The following is a 13,921-nucleotide window of genomic DNA, read 5'->3' on the forward strand; positions in this document are numbered from 1 at the left end:
GCCCATTATATTACTCTGGGTCCTGTTAAAATCTGTTTTGTTTCTTTTCATAGGAAATCAACCTACTTGGTTTCAGATCACAGGTTTTGTCCCTCCTCCGATGGCCACTGTTTCCAAAATGAAGTGTTTGAAGCCTTTGCCATGCTACATTCTGTTGGTCACATGCACAACCAGCTCACAGGTGAGCCTGGGTTTATGTCAGCCATATACACGCTTAGAGGATGCCTTCTCCCTTCTCTCTGGGTTTCCCTGCTACTGTCACTTGTGTGCTTCCAGGAAGTCCATTTCTGATTTTTCTGGTTAGAAAGATGGCTTTCTCTTGGAGTTTGTGAAATCATTTCCAGGGAACAGTGATAGCCAGACCATCTCTTAAATAGGGTGTGTGTGTGTGTGTGTGTGTGTGTGTGTGTGTGTGTGTGTGTGTGTTATGTTTAGGCACGATGTCTCCATGGTTTCTTTGAGTAAATGTGAAGGGTGTTTCACCTTACCTACCTAGATTAATGAATGTTAGTTTAAGAGTTATTAACACTGGTGACAGATTATGGCCTTTATACCCAAGGCTCTAGCTCACCTCTTATCCCTGAGAATGAATTCTCATCACTTGCCATAACTCATTCAAGGTTTGCTTTTCCTCATGCTTCTGGACAGAACAGGCGAGATAATCACCTGGATGTGGTGGGAAGGGACACTTATCTGTGAGGACTAACCTGAAGGACTGCGAGAGGTGATGATAAGGTTCCGGTGTGTGCACAGCTCTCCACAGTCACATTTTAGTGGAAACACAAACACGTCCTGCAGGGTTAGGCAGCAGCAAGGATCCAGGCAGGAGCCCATCCTTTTTGTGTACCCTGAAAAAAGAACTGATCGTGGCACAATCCTCTCTGCCTGGTCTGGGCCAGGGGCCCTTGCAGGGGCAGAAAGCACCTGGCTTAATCTTCTGGGGATGATGGTGGCATGGGCTAGTACTTTAGAAAAAGAGCTGGGGGCAGTGGTAGCACTTTGCACTTCACTTTGTGGGTTCAGCGGGACCGGTCTGGCAGTTAGTGATGAGACTCATGGAAGGGGGTAAATGAGGTAGCACCCTGTAACAGCACTCTTGTCGCTGATGCTTTTCTTTTGGCATACGTTCACCTCCAATAACAGTGTGACTCCAAAAGTCTCCAGCACAGGTGCAAGAAAGCGGAGGAATTAAATAATGGCTCAGAGGGAGCAACAGAAGTTTTTTCTAGTGACTGCCCTCCCTCAGCCTCCAACGTCAATAACGCAGTGACTTGACGGATGTTTGTAGCTCGCTGTAGCATTTGGTTCCAGCTGTGCACATGGCAAGGGCAGCAGTGGGAACATGGTGTTTCCCACCTGCTCGTCACGTTCAGATGGGTGAGAACGTGTGTTTAAGTATGGTCTGTGTGCGTGGGTGTGTGGCCTATGTTTGTGTGTCTAAACTTCTATTTGTGAGGATTATATCACAGCCTAGGTGCCCAAGCTAATGAGGCATGTAGTTTTTTTGTTTTGTTTTGTTTTAGTCAAGTCTGAATGAAAGAAAGAAAGAAGAAAGAAAGAAAGAAAGAAAGAAAGAAAGAAAGAAAGAAGAAAGAAAGAAAGAAAGAAAAAAGAACAAGTAAGCTATTAATACTACCTCCTACCCAGTTTCCTCACTCCCTTAGATGAAGTCAAGGTACATTTTTGGTGTTGCCTGACACTTTAATTACAGATGTAAATTCAGGACAAACAGATCATTTAGCTTAAGCAGCTTTCATTTATTGGTAAATTGCCTAGCTGACAGTTATAAATAGAACATCTCTCACTGTTTCCATTTTTTTGTTTTTAGGAGAAAAAAATCTGTAGAGAGGTAATAAGAGAGAGAGAGACAGAATATGAGAGAATCCTAAACTGAATCACCCCTATACTGAATCCTATCCCTGAACTATACCTCAATTAAATCCTGATTTTGGGAAGAAATGCTAGCCACCTTAGGCACCTTCTTCTGGGCCTTTTATGTCTTGGATAGTATAATTGAAAGTAATACCCATTCATTCACTAATTCTTTCATTCAGTCATCACAGAAATATTTATCAAATATCTATGCCTGTGTGTCTTACATTTTGGTATTACTGGATTCCTCAGGTATTCATTAAAAACATGAGTCCTACTGTAGTCCTTTTGAATCTCCAAGGGGTAGGTCCCAGAAATCTGAGTTTTGGAAAGCCTGTTTTATGTTCTAGGAATGCAAAGGTGAACAGAACAGTCCTTCCCCCTTACTATGCCATCATTCAAGTGAACAGGTGAGCTAGTGCAATAAAAGTTCACCCAAGCCATGGAAGAAATATGCACAGGCGCCCATGAGACAGAGTGGTGACCTCCACCAAGGAGAGGACACAACTCCAGGCTGGCACCATCAGGTAGTGCCGCGTTGGCCCTCCATCAGTCATGGGGAAATGTTCAGTATTGTGTAGAGTGTGCCTAATGCTTTCTCCAATGCAGTAGCATCAGGTGTGGAATGAAGGGATGCGTCTGGCCCTCTACTGTCCTGCCCTCGCAGCGACAAGCGGACTAGGAGGACAGGGATATAGGGAGGATCTGACAGCTCGCCAACGCTTTCATTTCTGATGAGCCTCTTGGAGGTTTCTCTTTGTCAGTGTGGTAGAGGACGGACACCCTCAGAAAGATAGTTAGAAAGCTCACTGGGCTTATAGTCAGGAAACTCCCAAGTCCAGATCTGACCCTTACCCTGCGCAATCTACTTAACCTCTCTCAGCCTTGTTTTCTCCATCTGTAAAGTCGGGTAATGTCCACATTGCAGAGTTGTTTTTGGAATTATATAAAAAATATGTAGTACATAAACTGCTCAGCATTGTGCCAGGCAGGGGGTTAGTGCTAATGAAAAGTATTTATTTTTATTAATAGTAGCAATCGCAATGGACCCCCACAGGTGACTCCTTGGCCACAAAAAGTCAACCTCCATATTACAGCGGCTCTCAACCATTCTGCCTCAGGTCCCTGAGGACTGTGTCACCCTCCTGGCTGTCCCACCAGGGCAGTGATTTTTAATCTGGGGCACTTCTTTGTAGCTTAGGTTGGCCTCATCAAGGTCCTCAGGTCATTTGGACACTCTCTTCCTGCCCCCCGCTGGGATTTACTGCTTAGAGCAGTGAGTCTTGAGTGTGTGTGTGTTAGCATCTGCCGAGGAACTTTGTTAAAATACACATGCTGCATCCCACCACAGCCCTGATGAATCATAACTTCCCTGGTGGAGCATTGATAAATGTATTTTACATTCCCGGGCAATGCTGATATACAGGCCTGGTTAAGAACTATTATCTTTGTGGATGTCTCTCTGCTTAATGCTGTCTCATTCAGCTAGCACAGCACTAAAAATTCTAGCAAAAAATAATGGTGTCCACATGGCTTTTCAAAGCTCAGATAGACACCGTGTGTCCAACTAAGGAGGTGATAAGGTGCATGTATAAGAGGAAGCACTTGGCTCATGAGGGCCCTGTACACAGCCCTGCCTACGATCATACTAGGTACTTAACAAAAGACAGCCCTTGTTGTTTATTGGTCCCAGAAACCTTAGTTCCTTGAAACACCTGTTTTCATTGTAGTAGAAGACTCGAAACCTAGGAATTGCGGAACTCGCTGGCTATTTGGGAAGCATTTAGAAAATGGGACAAGAGGTGTCATACACAGGCTGGCAGCAGAGATCCAGAAAGGAAAGCACCGTGGCCTCTGTTTTCATTTTCCTTTTTGCTTCCGAATTGAGACAGGGAGAGCATCGTATTAGCAGCTGGTGCGGACATGGACAGTGATGGCTGTCCGATACTCACTCCCCGAGTGTGAACAACACCGTGAGCCCCAGACTGCCTCAGGCTTTGCTTTTGTCTTTCTTATCATTCATACTTGAAGTCAGGGGCTCCTGGTCGCTGTGCAAAAATGAGTATAATCACATTTCCAGCCGAGCCTACTGCAATGTTTCTGCCTCGCCATGAGACTCAGAGCCGAGATTTGAGTAGATGGGAAGTGAGGGACTCAACAGAGGGAGGAAATTCTGTCTTTTCAGCCCACAGAAGAGGGCATTTTTGGCTCCTGAAAATTAAGACTGGTGGAGGAGTTCACCCAGCTGGATCAGAGATTGGGAGATAAAGGTACTGAAGTCAAATGAGACATCTGTGAAGTACTTTCAAAAAATAAAGACTTCATGACAATGTATGTCAAGAGCTTCAATAACTGGTGCAGGCTCTCAACAACGGTTGGGGCTGAACTCCACGCTCAAGGTCCTTAATTTGTCCTTAGCCCCCAGCCAGACCTGCACCCTGCCAGGCAGAGAGGTGATCTGTGTGATCTGGAACTTCCAACTTTGGTGACTACATATTCTGCTTTATCGGGTCCTTAAATAAAGGCAACTTTTCTTTAACTTTTCTGTTAATCTCTCCTGTTAACAGCTCCTATCGCCCTGGGCTTACCCTGAAACTGCCTGCCTATTAGGAAAGTGCAGACAGCACAATACAAGCTGGTACTCTAGCAATTGTTAAGATCTATTGTAGGACATCCAGCATGTTGAGAAAAACTAGCCATTCACCTCACTCCATGCTATTCCTATCAGAAACAACGTGGAAAATATTCTCTCTTCTTTTGGCCAGCACCCCCCCTCCTTAACTGAAAGATGATGTGTCTGCATCTGAAATGGGGGCGAGATGGGGTGGAGTATAGCTTTCCTGCCTCTAGAAAGACAAACTCGTTCACAGCAGGCCAGAACTGGTCAATCATTAGGGCAGGGTCCAGGCCTCTCATATTTGCGGGAACAGTGGGCTGTGTCCGTCCAGCATGGAATGCCAGTCCTGGCCTCTGAGCCTGCTAAGCCCTTCCCGGCGTGACTTTACCAGGCGAACTCCCACTCCCGACACACAAGTACATGCTTTAGGAAGATTTCTTCAACGGGACAAAGTGCACTTTAAAATCTGGGTTCTCCTTTCCTGAGCTCGGACCCAAACTTATCCTGAAATAGGAGAAGGCGCTGTAGGCAAAGACTGCAGAGGCGGAAGAAAGCGCCCGGCATGGCAGCGGTGACGACGAGTTGCCAGCAGGTGTCAGTGCGCCCTCGCTCAGTCGTGGCGCGCGGTCTCCGCCGCCAAGACCCCTCCTCACCGCGTTCTAAGGAGGTGCGGTCCAGACCCGCGACGGCCGGGTGTCCCGCAGACTACTCGGCGGCTAGAACCACAGGTGGCCTCCTCTTCCCCAGGCGGAGCTCCGGACTCGGGGGGTCCCGCTTCCCGGGGGTGCTTCCCATTCCGCAGCCGGGGTTCGATCCGAACCTGTGCCTTCCTTTCTCACCAGAACCCCACTCGCCTCGCCGCCAGGTGCACTTGCGGTCGAGGGTGGCCTGGCCCAGGACCAGCGTGCTACGGATGCTACTTGTACCCGTGGCGGCTTCTCCCGATTCGGGCCCGGGTCCCCAACTCTCCTCCCAGGACCCAGCTGGATGGGGAGCACTCCCTGGTTCCCAATGCTTTCTGTTCCGCGGGCCCGGAGCTGCGCGGCCAATTCCCAGCAGGGGCCGCTTCCACTCCCGGGGCACGCTCTTTAAACCCCTCGCTCACGGTACCCGCCTCTCCAAAGCGCCCGTCCCGCCAGGGGGGCAAGCACTCCTCAAGGTCCCGCGCGGGGCGCGGGCGCTAGACCCGCGGAGGGGAGGCGCAAGGGGCGGGGGAGGGTCGGTTTCCCACGTGGGGGCTGACGCCGGCTGCTCGGCAACGCTGGCTTGATCCTGGGGCTATAAAACCAGTCCACGGTGAGCGCGGCGGAGCAGCAGAGGCTCTGGCTTCGGTGCAGACGCCCAGCAGCCGGAGCGCTGCCGCCCGGCCACCCCCAGCAGCTTCTCCCCCCTAGCCCCGAGTTCCTGCCCCAACTCACGGTGCCCTCGGACCCCGGCCCGTCCGGCTGGGCTGCGGCCAGCGCCCGCAGCTCGCCGGGCCAACGCCCAGAAGACCCTCTGCCTCGGCCGCGGCTCCCGGCGGGCCGGTCGCCCACCTGCCCCGGCCCACCTGAGGACGGGGGCGTCTTCATGCGGCCCGCACAGCGCTCACCCCGCCGCCGTCGCCGCCCCAGAGCTCCGGGCGCTGCGACCCAGCCCCAGCTGGGCACGCAACTTTGGAAGTCCGGCGGCGCTCCGAGAGGCGGTAGAGTCCGCACGCTGGCCCCAGCCCGGGCCCGGCCGGCACCGCCGCGTCTGGGGGAAGCGGGAGAGTCGGTATTCGCTTCGGGGATGTAAGAAGACAGGCCCGAGACCCCAGGCCCGCGTCAGCGCCCTTCAGCTGCCTCCCGGGGTGGGGGCGGGCCCCGCACACGGTAAGACCTCTTGCTTTCGCTCGGGCTCAAGAGTCAAGATATAGATATATTTTTAAAAATTTTCCGTCATTCTTCCAAGTCATCAGGCCACCGATGGTTTTTGTTCTCCCTTCTTGAAGAATCTCTCTCCCTTTCCCCATCGGCTCGACCTACTCTCTCCCGCCGCTTAGAAATAAAACTTGTGCTGAGCTGGGAAAGAGAAGGCGCCCACCACGAGCGCCGCAAGCGCAGGCCGGGCGCCGTTCGCGGGAGCCGGGCCCATGGGCTGCTAGCGGCTCTCCAGCTCCGGCCGGCGTCCCTGCGGTCCCCTCCCCATGTGAGGCGCGTAAGGGCGAGCGGGGCGCGGGAGGAAGAGGAGGACCCACGGGCGCTGGGCCGGAAGGCAACTGGCAGCAGGCCCAGGCAAGCGGGCATCCGCGTTCATGTTCCGCCAGGAGCAGCCGCTGGCCGAGGGCAGCTTCGCGCCCATGGGCTCCCTGCAGCTGGACGCGGGCAACGCGAGCTGGAATGGGACCGAGACGCCGGGGGGCGGCGCCCGGGCCACCCCTTACTCCCTGCAGGTGACGCTGACTCTGGTGTGCCTGGCCGGCCTGCTCATGCTGCTCACGGTGTTCGGCAACGTGCTAGTCATCATCGCGGTGTTCACGAGCCGCGCACTTAAGGCGCCCCAGAACCTCTTTCTGGTGTCTCTGGCCTCGGCCGACATCCTGGTGGCCACGCTAGTCATCCCTTTCTCGCTGGCCAACGAGGTCATGGGCTACTGGTATTTCGGCAAGGCGTGGTGTGAGATCTACCTGGCGCTCGACGTGCTCTTCTGCACCTCGTCCATCGTACACCTGTGCGCCATCAGCCTGGATCGCTACTGGTCCATCACGCAAGCCATCGAGTATAACCTGAAGCGCACGCCGCGCCGCATCAAGGCCATCATCGTCACCGTGTGGGTCATCTCGGCCGTCATCTCCTTCCCGCCGCTCATCTCCATCGAGAAGAAGGGCGGCGGCAGCGGCCAGCAGCCGACCGAGCCGCGCTGCGAGATCAACGACCAGAAGTGGTACGTAATCTCGTCGTGCATCGGCTCCTTCTTCGCGCCCTGCCTCATCATGATCCTGGTCTACGTGCGCATCTACCAGATTGCCAAGCGCCGCACCCGCGTGCCGCCCAGCCGCCGGGGTCCGGACGCCGCCGCCGCGCCGCCGGGGGGAGCCGAGCGCAGGCCCAACGGCCTGGGCCCGGAGCGCGGCGTGGGCCCCGTGGGCGCCGAGGCCGAGCCGCTGCCCGCCCAGCTCAACGGTGCCCCCGGGGAGCCCGCGCCCGCAGGGCCACGCGACGCTGACGCTCTGGACTTGGAGGAGAGCTCGTCCTCCGAGCACGCCGAGCGGCCCCCGGGGCCCCGCAGGTCCGAGCGCGGCCCCCGGGCCAAGGGCAAGCCCCGGGCGAGCCAGGTAAAGCCCGGGGACAGCCTGCCCCGGCGTGGGCCGGGGGCAACGGGGCCCGGCGCGTCGGCGGCGGGGCCCGGGGAGGAGCGCGGCGGGGGCGCCAAGGCGTCGCGCTGGCGCGGGCGGCAGAACCGCGAAAAGCGCTTCACGTTCGTGCTGGCCGTGGTCATCGGCGTGTTCGTGGTGTGCTGGTTCCCCTTCTTTTTCACTTACACGCTCACGGCCGTGGGCTGCTCCGTGCCGCGCACGCTTTTCAAGTTCTTCTTCTGGTTCGGCTACTGCAACAGCTCCCTGAACCCGGTCATCTACACCATCTTCAACCACGACTTCCGCCGCGCCTTCAAGAAGATCCTCTGCCGGGGGGACAGGAAACGGATCGTGTGAACGCCGGGTCCGCGACCCGCCAACAGACTGGCGCCCACTGCGGTCAGCGGGGACCGAGGGGAGCGTCTATATAGCCCAGCACACTGAAACCCGGGTCCTGCCTGCTCCGTGTTTCCTGGCCCGGCCTTGCTCCGTGGCCTCTGTTCTTCCCTCTCAGGGAAAAGGCTGAGAGGGTCACCGGCCCCCAGTTGTTGTTAGGGCCGCTTGTGACTTGGAACGATCTTCCTGGGTTCTTGGGCCCTCCCTAATCAGTATTGTTCCCTAAAGGTATTTTCACCTCCCCTGAGTCCAGTTCTCAATGCCGATCAGAGCAAGCAAACACTGGGCCCCAGAGGGTACTGCTCACAAAGGATTAATGGATGGGATTACCCAGCCCTGGCTAATTGCTCTCCCCCTTATTCTAACTCTGTTTTTAAACAAATGCTCAGGGCAGCCCTGCCCATCCCCCCATCCCCCACTGTAAAGACACACTATTTTTGATAGTACACGCTAGGATCCCCAGTGTCTGGGCTTTTGATGCTGTTGGAGATGCCCTTGAGGCTGATACATTGTCTTTGGTTCAGGCCAACCCCCTTTGTAATGCAAGTCGTTTTCCAGTGTCATTACCTCCTGTGTCCTTTTCACCAGCAACTGGTGACTGTCCCTTGGGCCTGAACCTGCTTTGAGATATCCTGAGGGGGAAAAGATTGCTGTCCATTTTTTTCCTGTGCCTAACAGCATAATTGCCTTTTCCTATGTAAATACTACAAGGAAGGACCAAGACAGAAGTAAAGGAACCTTTCTGCCATGCAGCAGCCCTGTGTATAAAGCCATTATCCTCTGATGCACCCTTCACCCCAGCAACTCACTTTAAAAGTATCTCTTTCCTGTGTCCCTCCCTCCCTCTTTCCTTCCTTCCCTCCTCTCTCCAGGGCCACTGCTTGAAGAATATGTATGTTTCTATCTTGTATGTTTCTGCACCTGTCCCTCCCTCCCCAAAAGTGCTGACTGCAGGAAATCTTTTGGCTGCTGTTTTTAGACGGAGGAGTGGAAATTATGTGGAAGAAGCAAACCTGATACAATTTGCCCAAGGTAAACAGTTTGAAAAGACAAATGAGCCTGCCAAACTGTACAGTTCCTGCCCCAAGAGCTCTTAGGTATCAAAGTGTTGTCCTTTCCCCCCTGCTTTTCTGGTTGAGATCATGTCATTGATGAACTCCCCAAATCAAGGGAGAAGGGCAGAGACCTCGTGTTTACATCTGAGTTTCTACGTGTTTTAGACAGAGACTCTCTAAGGCCTGCGCTCTTATTTCACTAAAGACAAACTAATGTCAGCACATGTTGCTAATGATGGTGAATTTTTTTTAATAAAAAGTTTACAGATCAAATGTGAAATAAATATGAATTAAATGGTTCTGTTTGTTATCTGAGTTTCGAAAGCTTTGAGACTCTGGGAACATCTGATTATATATATATGTGTGTATGTATATATATAAATTAAATAGTACATTACATTATAAAACACTTTTGAAAGTGCCAGCAATAACAAGGATACCATTTACTAAGTGTTTCTTATGTCCTGGGCACTATGATGAGCCCATCATGGGCTCTGCTTCATTTACTCTCCCCGCAAAACCTATGAGGTAGATACTATTTTTATCTCCATTTTACAGGTGAAGAAACTGAGTCTCAGAGGGCAAGTGCTTTGCTCAAGGTTAACAAGTGGTGGAGATGCATCATACCCGGCTTTATCAGGTTCCAGGGTCTGTACTCTTAACCTCAGAGCCTTGCCAAAATTACATTGACACTATAGAATGCTCCCAGCAGTGAAGTCTCTACCTAAAGTGTGCTATATACACAAAGTATGGGATGTAGCCCAAGTGTGTGGATACACACAAAATGTTACATACTGCAAAGTGTCTGTATGCCCTAAAGTGTGTATATACCTCAAAGCGTGAGTATACCTTAAAGTGTGGAATATACTTCAAAATGTGTATCACACCTTACAGTGTGATAATATGCAACATGTGTCCCAACATGTGGGCGCTCTGTGTATGGCCCAGAATGTGGCATGTGCACAAAGTGTAGTATAAACACCGAAAAAAAACCCCATATATTGGTTGGTGGCTTGAACTGTCTCTGGCCAAAGGCACGGATCCTTCCTATTGTGTTTCTGTAGTATTGAGTTCCACTCTGCTGTCTAGGAGGGCTTAAGATCCTCACCCTACGGTTCTGGTTATGTGACTTTGAAGCTGGAAGGGCTTTTAGAGATTCAGGAACCCAATCCCTCGTCTTCAAAGAGGAAGTGACTTGCTCAGGGTCTCACAGTTCCGGGTGACAGATCTCTGCACCCAGGCTGCCTCATTCAGATAGGAACAGCCGAGCAGTGTGGAGTGGTTCTGTGCATATGTATAATCAGATGAGGCGCTGAGGGAGAGCCACTCATGGACGAGCTGGTCTGAGGCAGTCAAGGAACAGGTCACGGTTTAGGAGGGTGGAGTTGTAAGGCCAGCCACCTCTCACACATGTGCACACAAGGGCAAGGGGGTGTGTGCAGGGGTGGGAGAGCAGAGAGCTCTGGGAAGTGATCTGGGCCGTGAGGGGCCTGGGAGAGGGAAAACAGTGTTTCTGAGGGGTCTTTGTTAGAGGTAGGAAGTTCCTGCCATCACCAGGCCTTCTGAACTGCAGAGAGAAGAGTGGGCAGGCCCTTGGCTCCTTGTCCAGGGGCTTCATAAGCCATGGCCTTTGGCACCAAGGCTGGCTGCCTGGTCTGGAGCTGGATCCTGCTCCCCACCCCCACTCAGCCTGTCTCTTCCCTACCACCACCCCCCCCCCAACTCCAGGGCACCTATCGCCCCAAAGGCAAACAATGCCAGACAATAGGCCACCCTGGCAGGCCCTCAGGAACTGGGCTGTGTGTCCCAGACAAAGGGACAGATATAAACACTGCTGCTGTTGACGGTCTATTCTGCTGTTTGCCCTGCCCTCACCCCCAGGTGCCCTGCTCCCTGGTAAAGGGGGAAGTGTGAGCAATAGTGCCACGCAGTACAGGCCTCTGGTGTCACCCCACATCCTCATTCCAGCGGAGGAGAACCCTCCAAGATGGATGGAGCTGGGGAAAATAGGGGAAACAGGGCTTGGGTGCTGGGGTTTTGAGTTCCTGATGGACATCCCTGCTTGCTCACCGCAGAGGGCTCAAGCAACAGTCTGCAGAGGTCTGGGGTGGGGAGGGGATCTGAGGAGGTGAAAGGGCTCCGCACAGAGATCTTAGCGGAAAGATCAGGAGATGACTCACCCCACAGCTTTCTGTCTGCATCTGATCCTGACTATCTGGGCCCAGAGAATCTGTCTTTGCGGCCACATCTCCTATTTTATGTAACTTTGGTTGAGGTATCAAAACCCACTGGCTTTTGGGTCTGAAGTCTGTCTTGCCAGATTTACTCCTGTGAGGTGCCTTGAGTTGGGGAAGGGTAGTGCCCTGTGTGAGCCTGGACACAAACACAGCCTTCTCCCCCCAAGGCTTTGTTCATGGTCAGTTTCTGCTATGCTAACGGGCTGGAGGAGAGAATGGGAAGCGCTTGGGCTCTCCCTCTCTGTGAGTCTATAATCGAATCAGAGTTTGAGAGCCAGAAATGTCCTCCTACGTCTTCAGCCCCCACGTTGTGCTGTTCAGGGACCTGAGACCCTGACAAGCTGATCGACAGTGTGACATCACAGTCCCTCCAGCAGATCCTCCTGGCTCTCTGTCCGATCACAGATATTCAACACGAATTCTTTTCTGTGGTTCGATAAGGGAGTTGCTGATAAACCCCAGACACCCCTCTGTGCCAGCACGCCAGGCATCGCAAGGCGGTTCTCTTCTTTCCATGCATGGGTCCTGCAGAGCCTGGCACTTGTCTCTGTGGGAGGCAGTGGAAATTAGGGTCTTCCCTGCACTCTAGAAGCCTTAAGGCCGTGTGGGGAGACGGGAAGTGCCTGCGGAAAGCATCAAGTAGCCATTCAGCAGTGACAGTGTGGTGGGGGGCAGTGGATGTGCGTGCCCACCAAGGGCATTGGGCATCTATCTATCTGTGCCAGGTGTGTGCAGCGAGGGAGAGGACACTGTGGCTGGGAGCTCAGGGGGTTGGATGTGGGAGGCAGGGTGTCAGGACTTTGGCTGAGTGAGGAGGGGCATGAAGCTAGCCCTGGTTCTAGCAGCCTAGCCCTGCGGCAGCAGTGCCGGGCTACGGGGTGCCCCGGGCCTAGGTCAGACCTCAGCTTTCATTTCTCCAGCCCCATCCTTGGGGATGGCAAGGTGAGCTCCTGTCCCCATTTGAGTATACCTGTCAGGAAGCCTGCCTCCCCACCTCAAGGAGAGCAGCCGGATCCCAGTCTCCAGGCCTCTGCCGTTGCCGGAGTCAGCAGCCCATATCAGGCGTGGCGGTCAGGCCTCTGCCCTGGGCCCCGCCACCCCTCGCAGTGGACCTGGGAGTCTGGGATGAAGGAAGGGGAGTCTTCTGCAGCACAGGGTGTGCCTGGGAGGGAAGCCATGTGAAGGCACCAAGCACAATCACAAACACCAGGGTTTGTTTTGAAAATAGCATTGATCTCTCTGATTCCCAGAAATCCTGGGGTTTAGAGTTAAGTACAAAAATGGAACAGAGTCTGTTGGAAGGAACCTGGACCTGAGCACTAGGAGGCCTGGGTTCGAGTCCCACCTTTGCCTTTTACTGGTGGTGTGACCTGTGACCTTGGGCAGAGCCCTTTCTGAGCCCCTGTTTCTTCACTTTTTTTTTTTTTCATTTTTAAAATGAAGAAGGTTGGTCTAGGTCAGTGTTACTTAAACGTGTGTTCCATGGAGTTTATGTAACGACAAAATCAATCTCAATCTCTCTCCCTCTTTTTCCCTTCCTCTCTCACATATTTACCATCTGTCTCTCTGTCCATCTGTCTGTCTATCAACTATCAGTGAAATGCTGGGTTACATGACCTTTAGCAGGAAGCTTTTCTTCAGGTCCTGTCAGAGCCTTGGGATTCTCTGAGAGGGGATCATATGGTGGGTTGTGTTTTGCAAACTCCCTGGACTGCAGAATTCTATTTTTCAAAGAGCAGCTCAGTGAATCATGTTCACTGGAACACTTGTTGGGTACTGTTAGCCTAAGAAATCACACTGGGCTTTTCTGTTGATCTCTTTTAAGATTCTAGAAAATGCTGGCTTTACTTTTTCTGTCCTGCTTTTAGGTGAGGCACACGGGGCCGGGGGCAAGCCATAGGTTTTCCTTGGGGACGCTGGGGACTCTAAGAGCCGTGAGCCTCACTGAGGCTTGGGGTGGAAGTGAGAGTTTGGTGTGAATCTCAAATGTGGGCTCTACCTCTGTGTATGTGTGCCCATGTGAGTAGTGTGTGTGTGCACACAGTGTGAATGGCTATGTGTCCATGTGCGAGAGTGTACATGAATGTATTTGTGTGTGCACGTGTCTCTGTGTGCAAACAGGTTAAAAACCTCTTTTCACAGGGATATTTTGCTCACCAGGACCTGGGGTGGAAGCATCGGGGGAGTTGAGGACAAACGTGTATGTACTGGAAGAAGAGGTCACACAGAGAATTAAAGGGGAGTGTAGTGTGTCATCGATTCTGATAACAATTAGCCCCTCTCCAACTTGTGATTGGTCTCCTCCTCCTCACCGCCCCGCCCCCCCATGCTGGAATGTGGATTCCCTACCAGGGTAATGGAGCTGAGCTAGAAGGAGGACGGGATGATGGAATGTGGACGTTAAAAAAATTTTTTTTTAATGTTTATT

At 52.8% G+C, this 13,921-nt stretch overlaps 1 protein-coding gene across 1 annotated transcript; it reads left to right on the forward strand.

Annotated features, from left to right (window-relative positions):
* Positions 1-6,645: 6,645 nt before the first annotated feature.
* On the forward strand, positions 6,646-9,555 carry ADRA2A (adrenoceptor alpha 2A). Its single transcript, XM_045438896.1, has one exon. It carries the CDS (start codon positions 6,765-6,767, stop codon positions 8,160-8,162), a length of 1,398 nt encoding a protein of 465 aa, XP_045294852.1. The 5' UTR covers positions 6,646-6,764; the 3' UTR covers positions 8,163-9,555.
* The last annotated feature ends 4,366 nt before the right edge of the window (positions 9,556-13,921 follow it).

The sequence above is a fragment of the Leopardus geoffroyi genome, chromosome D2, assembly GCF_018350155.1.
Source record: "Leopardus geoffroyi isolate Oge1 chromosome D2, O.geoffroyi_Oge1_pat1.0, whole genome shotgun sequence".
Lineage (NCBI taxonomy): Eukaryota > Metazoa > Chordata > Mammalia > Carnivora > Felidae > Leopardus > Leopardus geoffroyi.